At 42.3% G+C, this 8,138-nt stretch overlaps 1 protein-coding gene across 1 annotated transcript; it reads right to left on the bottom strand.

Moving 5' to 3' along the window:
* Positions 1-6,087: 6,087 nt before the first annotated feature.
* LOC138666849 (S-antigen protein-like) lies at positions 6,088-7,716 on the bottom strand. Its single transcript, XM_069755027.1, has one exon. The coding sequence runs from the start codon at positions 7,714-7,716 to the stop codon at positions 6,088-6,090; it is 1,629 nt and encodes a 542-aa protein (XP_069611128.1).
* Positions 7,717-8,138: the final 422 nt, after the last annotated feature.

Raw genomic sequence — 8,138 nt, 5'->3', positions numbered from 1 at the left:
TGGGAACACCCCACAAGATCTGCTGTGTAGCAGCTGAGTACTGAAGAACAAGCAGATAGCAGATGGTCTGCAGTATTTGTCAGCAGCCGCTGTACATTGGGTGGAGATGGATTGGATGTTTACATCTGCTGGCTGCCCATGACAGCTGATTGTTGCGTCAGACCCTCATTGATCTGATATTGATGACCTATCCATGTGGACAACCCCTTTAAGCACAGTGCAATAGTCAGACCTATCACAATTTATGTATTGACACTCATGTGAGTGTGATATAAGCTAGATAGTAAGGATGACATCCGCGTAATAGAAAACCAGTATTTGTTCGATGCTAGGTCTACAGGCAAATACTTGTCCTGCTGGTGCTTATGTCTGTTATATAAAGCTCTTCGTCTCCCCGACATCAGCACTATCGGGAAATAATGCAACGTAATGATCCATGCTCATCTCACACATCTCACAATGGTGATGGTCAGGGAAATAACACTGGATGAAGCTGCAGACCTTGCATCTATCGCCTCTGCCTTCTCGCTACTCTCTTCCTCTACATCCTATTACGGTGGTTCACATCCAGATGTCAGAGGCTCTTAGCTATGTACAATAATCCTCCACACCATCAACATAAGACGGAAATTAACGTGGAACATAGAAATTCCTAATCTTGTAGTCAGGGACAGGTAATGCCACTATACAATGCCCAACCGAACCTCTAAAACCACCACATAGTGACCATAAAGTGGTCCAATAGTATACGTACCCATACCAGAGACTATACAACACTGATCAGAGACCAAATACAGTATATAGCAATTACATCCAACAGCTCACAGCTGAAGTTTTCTCTGACTGTAGAGTTTTATCTTTTTATTTCCATCTGTCCCAGACCATCGCAACTTCTACCAACCACTGCTGCACAGACATCTCTGAACTTTATAGAATCACAACTACATCCAGAAGATGGAAATCTGCCCTCGTCATGTAATGAACTCACAGTTGCAAGGTTTTTTTTTTTTTTGGAAAATGGCTGACCTTTTCACACCTTTCTGTATTACCCATTGCCAGCTGATTATTTCTGCCATCTCACAATATCAGAAATGTTATACATCGCCGCCACACAGGGCCCGAGTGAAGGACGCCGGCTCACCGGCTGCAGCGCTTGACAGCACAATTACTTGACCGCATTTTCTTTTTTTGAGCCATATTTCATCCAAGGTCAAAAATCACTTTATTTTAAAATTAAAATCTTTTTCCCTGTTTTTAAAATTCATTGCTGGAGGCGAATCCGAGGCTGGACAGGATATCGATCATCATAACACTAGCCGTCATTAATACCAGATTCCACTTCCATTCACTTGGAAAGTTTTGTAAATTCGTCGTTAATGAGGCACATGAGTCATTTACAACATCAAATTTAATGGCGCAGTGCACAGAAGAACTATATATACAGGCAGGGGAGATGAAATGAAGACAGATGTCGGGGGCTGCTGCCAAACGACGGCCACTTAGGCTGCATCTGTGTGTTCTGGAGGCCAGCGATAAGAAAATGACTGCATATTGCAGATGTAAGGGAGAGAAATCTATAGCGTTGCTCAGCCTGAGCCTCCTGGTTCATGAACTAAATGCCAGAAGCATAATCAGTGGTGTACATGGGATTCATGGGGCCCCAAAGTAGATGTCCTAATTGCCTCCACCCTCCAAAATAAAACAAAATAAATAAAAATAACTCACAACTGTGCAGCCCTTACAAAGTAATTTTGCTTCAACTGAAGCCCCTTAGTGTTCCCACACTCTAAGATACCTCATTAATGGTCCCCCTAAAGTATGATACCAAAAATATGTACCCCCTAAACACAGTAAGATACCCCCACAGTGAATTCCTCCACAGTACCCTCCACTCACACAATACGATGACCCTATAGTACCACCTGAAAATTATGATACCCCACAGTGACCCCAACACAGTGTGATGGCCCCAAACAACCCCTCCATACAGTATAGTGGCCCCTAAACAACCTTCAGCAGTGCATAATGGCCTGCACACATTATAATTTGATAATGGTCCCCACTAGCCCTCAAAATAGTATAATGGCCCTCACATAGCTCTCCGAACAGTATAATGGCCCCCACATAGCCCTCCAAACAGTATAATGGCCTCCACACAGTGTAATGGCTCTCTGTGGGCCTTCAAATAGTATAATGGCCTCCACATAGCTCTCCAAACAGAATAATGGCCCCCACACAACCCTCCACATTGTATAATGGCCCCCACACAACCCTCCACAATGTATAATGGCCCCACACAACCCTGCACATTGTATAATGGCCCTCACATAGCCCTCCAAACAGTATAATGGCCCCCACAACCTTCCACAATGTATAATGGCCCCACACAACCCTGCACATTGTATAATGGCCCTCACATAGCCCTCCAAACAGGATAATGGCCCCCACGTAGCCCTCCAAACAGTATAATGACCCCCACACAGTATAAAGGCTCTCTCTGGGCCTTCAAATAGTACACTGGCCCCCACAGTATCCCATCATTTAACGGAAGGATGTCCAGTAGATTTGGAGCATTGGCCTCCATAAAGTTACATTATAAACATAATCAGGGCAGAATATCGCACCTAATTATAACAGTGTTTCGGTAGAAAATGAAGACTAGAGGAAAATCAATCTTGACAAATTCCTCATTTGTGTTTCAATCCTTCACCATTTTCAATCCTGTACATATCCAGTCCAGTTCTCCACTGAAAAGAGGATACAATGTATCAAGCCTAAACATTCTGGACTCCAGACTGATATATTGTAGCAAGCTACCATAGATTTATACATCTGCAGCACTAGAGCACTAAAGGGAATCTGTCATCAGGTTTTTGCTACCCCATGTAAGAGCAGTATGATGTAGGGGCAAAGACCCTGATTCCAGCAATGTATATCTTACTGGGCTGCTTGCTATAGTTTTGATAAAATCACAGCTCTCTCTGTTGCAGATACAACAGTTCTCTGAGTGCTGAGCTCTGTATAACCCTGCCCCCACCACTTATGGATAGCTTTCTGCCTATGCACAGTGTACACAGAACGCTGCCGAACAGTGCTGTGGGCAGCGTTATATACAGCTCAGGATTCAGAGATCTTGTAGATGTACAGCAGAGAAAACAGTGATTATATCAAAACTACAGCAAGCCGACCTGTAAGTGATACATCGTTGGAATCAGGGTCTCTGCCCCTACATCATGCTGCACTCAGATTAATGACAAAAAAATCTTAGCAATTGAAACCTGTTAGAAGGTTGCAGTACATCTAATTTTTGCAGAGAGTGGAAACAATATGCAGTCATTAATTATTTTTACTCAGTTTTTCCGGCTCCCGCATCGCTCATAATTGTCGCAGTTTCTCAGGTGCTGAAAAAATAAGTGATAAATATCAAAAAGGTCACTTTAATTCCATTCATTAAATCAGTTTAATTCTAAATAACGTGACCTTTCCTCTGTGGCGCTTTTTCCATCATTTATAGACCATTTGAAAAATGAGGTTATTATTATAGGAAAAGAAAACCACCGATCACATCCAGTGTGATTAATGCCGGTGTCCCCGGGGTTCCATGTCCTAGTCACCGGGACATTGTACCAGACCTCCAGAGGTGGCGACTGCTAGAGCAGCCATTACAGAGCCCAGTGGGGTTTACGTTAACCTTCATTGAATTTACAAGGGTTAAAACAACAATAAGTTGCTGGTTTTATTTTAGATCTGCCATTTACCAAAACATTCAACTATCTCAGCACCAGAAGATTGGAGTAAAATGTGCTACAGTCCAAAGCCATAGATTAAAGTTAGGCACAGGTGTGAGAGCTGTAACTTTGTACCGTTCCTCACTACTTTCTGCTGCGTTGTTCCTCACCTCCACATTCAGCCTGTGATTTTTCACCTTGGATTATTTGTCACTTCTTCGTCTTGATCTTGCATTCTCCCTCAATACCATTTTCTGCATTTAATAGTTGACCTTAAAGGTTTTTTTTTTTATTTTCAACTGCGTCCAGTGCTGTGCCTCTGCTTCTATCCTGGGGTCTGTTGTTTGTCTGCAGCACTGATGTTATGTCAGCACTTGCTGCAGACAATCACTGAGCTCATCGGTTCAGCTGTGGCTCATGGCACAAGCCACAGAACTCGCTGATTGGCTGCAGCACTGTCGACATGATGTCAGCGCTGCAGGCAATCATTGAAGACTGTGGCAGCAGCAGAGACACAGTGCTGGACCTCAGGAGCGCAAGGAAAGCAGTTTTTTTCTTGTTTTTTTTTTTTTTACACTGTACTGTACTTGTGCCTGAAATTTTTCCTGGCCTTCCCTGTGTCACTCTTGGTGTGACTCTTGGTCCATTTGTCTGTTCTCCATGGCCTTAGACTGTGCTTTACCGCTGCACTTACTATTTACTACCTTCTACAAGTGATCCGCAATCTTAGATTTTTTCTGACCTAAACCTTCTAGTGATTCCTGGCCATCCCCCTTTTTGACTTTTGATTAATTCCTACTGCCACAATATATTTGTTCTTCTTTGCCTTAGATTATTCATTTCCACAACCCGCCCACTGTCTCTTGATCATCTTAGCTTAGATTCTTCACCCGAGAATTATGCTGGCCTTGGTCTTCTCTTTTGATTTTAGACTTTGGTTTGTCTCTGATTAGAACTTCTTGTCTGTTCTTCTTGATTATTTCTTTTACAGCCACCTTCTGCCTGTAATTGCTAACCTTAGATTCATCCTTGAACTCGTCTTGCCCTTCTCCTTGTCCTTATTTTTGTCCTTCTCCTTGTCCTTCACCTTGTCCTTCTCCATGTCCTTCTCCATGTCCTTCTCCATGTCATTCACCTTGTACTTCACCTTGTCTTTCTCCTTGTCCATCACCTTGTCCATCACCTTGTCCTTCTCCTTGTCCTTCTCCATGTCCTTCTCCATGTCTTTCTCCTTGTCCTTCTCCCTGTCCTTTACCTTATCCTTCTCCTTGTCCTTCTCCTTGTCCATCACCTTGTCCTTCTCCTTGTCCTTCTCCATGTCCTTCTCCATGTCTTTCTCCTTGTCCTTCTCCCTGTCCTTTACCTTGTCCTTCTCCTTGTCCTTCACCTTGATCTTCACCTAGTCCTTCTCCTTCTTCTTCCCAATCTTATGACAATGATGTTTGTTGTGTCCCTGATTCCCATCTTCGTGTGATTCCTGACCATAGATTCTTCCTCCTGCCTTTGCATTAGGGTTCTCTACCCTACCTTGATAAGGATTACAATCTCTTGCCAGTTCTTCTTGACATTTGATTGTCCCTTACCACCACTTTCTACCTGTGACTCGTGTCTCAAGATCTTTCCATGCTTTTCCATGCCTCAGCAGTCTCCTTGTGATTCCTGACCATGTCTTGCTTAGAATTAAATTTTCTTCTTTGTTCTTCTTGATCTTAGAATTTACCTCATTTTCAACTTCTGACAATAATGCTTAAAGTGATTGTCCAATCATGGAAAACCCTAGCTTAATCAATCCAGGATCTCATATATATAAAAAACAGTCCATACTCATCTCCTGCAGCAGTGACTTTGCAGCGATGTCAGCGCTTCTGTTCCCGGCAGTGACGTGACTTGTGTCATGTTCAGGCTGCAGGCAGTGGATTGTTCCTTATCACCATTTTCTACCTGTGATTCTTAATTTTGCATGGTAACATCATCATTCATCATGAGAAAGGGTGCAAAGTGCACCAGAAATACATTGATGTTCTGATTTATGGACTACAGATGCATGTTAAATTAATTTTAACAATGCACCAATAAAGTTGATGATTTTTATTCTATTGAGCTGGATCTCTTATTTCCCTAATGGGACCTTCATGCCACATTCTGTCTGGGATCCATGATCTTAAAATCTTCCTAGCTTCATCCTTCTTGAGATGTTTGACTATGGCTTGTTTCTTAGTAGACCTTCTTGCCTTTCCTTCCTGAACTTGGATTATTCCTCTTAACTGTTAGACCCTCTTGAATGTTCCGCTTGACCTTGGATAAAACAACCTATTACCAATAATTCTTGACCTTGCCTTTCTGGCTGTAATCCTCTATATTATTTCTGATCAGACCTTCTTGAGTCTTGATTGTTCCTCTTGACCATGGATTGTTCCTTACCCCCGCTCAATACCAATGACTCATGATTATTGACCATGGATTGTTCCTTACCCTCGCTCAACACCAATGACTCATGATTCTTGACCATGGATTTTTCCTTACCCTCACTCAATACCAATGACTCGTGATTCTTGACCATGGATTGTTCCTTACCCTCACTCAATTCTAATGACTCGTGATTCTTGACCATGGATTGTTCCTTACCCTCACTCAATTCTAATGACTCGTGATTCTTGACCATGGATTGTTCCTTACCCTCACTCAATTCTAATGACTTGTGATTCTTGACCATGGATTGTTTCTTACCCCCACTCAATACCAATGACTCATGATTCTTGACCATGGATTGTTCCTTACCCTCACTCAATTCTAATGACTTGTGATTCTTGACCATGGATTGTTTCTTACCCCCACTCAATACCAATGACTCGTGATTCTTGATCATGGATTGTTCCTTACCCTCACTCAATTCTAATGACTCGTGATTCTTGACCATGGATTGTTCCTTACCCTCGCTCAACACCAATGACTCATGATTCTTGACCATGGATTGTTCCTTACCCTCACTCAATACCAATGACTCATGATTCTTGAGCATGGATTGTTCCTTACACTCACTCAATTCTAATGACTCGTGATTCTTGACCATGGATTGTTTCTTACCCCCACTCAATACCAATGACTCGTGATTCTTGATCATGGATTGTTCCTTACCCTCACTCAATTCCAATGACTTGTGATTATTGACAATGGATTGTTCCTTACCCTCGTTCAACACCAATGACTCATGATTCTTGACCATGGATAGTTCCTTACCCTCACTCAATACCAATGACTCGTGATTCTTGATCATGGATTGTTCCTTACCCTCACTCAATTCTAATGACTTGTGATTCTTGACCATGGATTGTTCCTTACCCTCACTCAATTCTAATGACTTGTGATTCTTGACCATGGATTGTTTCTTACCCCCACTCAATACCAATGACTCATGATTCTTGACCATGGATTGTTCCTTACCCTCACTCAATTCTAATGACTTGTGATTCTTGACCATGGATTGTTTCTTACCCCCACTCAATACCAATGACTCGTGATTCTTGATCATGGATTGTTCCTTACCCTCACTCAATTCTAATGACTCGTGATTCTTGACCATGGATTGTTCCTTACCCTCGCTCAACACCAATGACTCATGATTCTTGACCATGGATTGTTCCTTACCCTCACTCAATACCAATGACTCATGATTCTTGAGCATGGATTGTTCCTTACACTCACTCAATTCTAATGACTCGTGATTCTTGACCATGGATTGTTTCTTACCCCCACTCAATACCAATGACTCGTGATTCTTGATCATGGATTGTTCCTTACCCTCACTCAATTCCAATGACTTGTGATTATTGACAATGGATTGTTCCTTACCCTCGTTCAACACCAATGACTCATGATTCTTGACCATGGATAGTTCCTTACCCTCACTCAATACCAATGACTCGTGATTCTTGATCATGGATTGTTCCTTACCCTCACTCAATTCTAATGACTTGTGATTCTTGACCATGGATTGTTCCTTACCCTCGCTCAACACCTATGACTCATGATTCTTGATCATGGATTGTTCCTCACCCTCACTCAATACCAATGACTCATGATTCTTGACCACGGATTGTTCCTTACCCTCACTCAATACCAATGACTCATGATTCTTGACCATGGATTGTTCCTTCCAATAACAATGACTCGTGATTCTTGACCATGAATTGTTCCTTACCCTCACTCAATACCAATGACTCTTGATTCTTGGCTTTGGCTTGTTCTTTACCCTCACTCAATGCCAATAACTGGTGATTCTTGACCATGGATTGTTCTTTACCACCACCCATTACCAATGACTTTCTGATCTTGCATGGACCCTCGTTCCCACCTTTTGCCTATGATCCTTGACCTTGGATTCTTCCTGACTTCAATCTCCTTGTAATTCTT

This window comes from Ranitomeya imitator, chromosome 2, assembly GCF_032444005.1.
Source record: "Ranitomeya imitator isolate aRanImi1 chromosome 2, aRanImi1.pri, whole genome shotgun sequence".
NCBI lineage: Eukaryota > Metazoa > Chordata > Amphibia > Anura > Dendrobatidae > Ranitomeya > Ranitomeya imitator.
This window is presented reverse-complemented; position numbering and strand designations above follow the sequence as displayed.

Excerpts from the sequence above, each read along its gene's own strand:
- LOC138666849 (XM_069755027.1), bottom strand. The coding sequence starts at position 7,716 with ATGGTCAAGAATCACAAGTCATTAGAATTGAGTGAGGGTAAGGAACAA.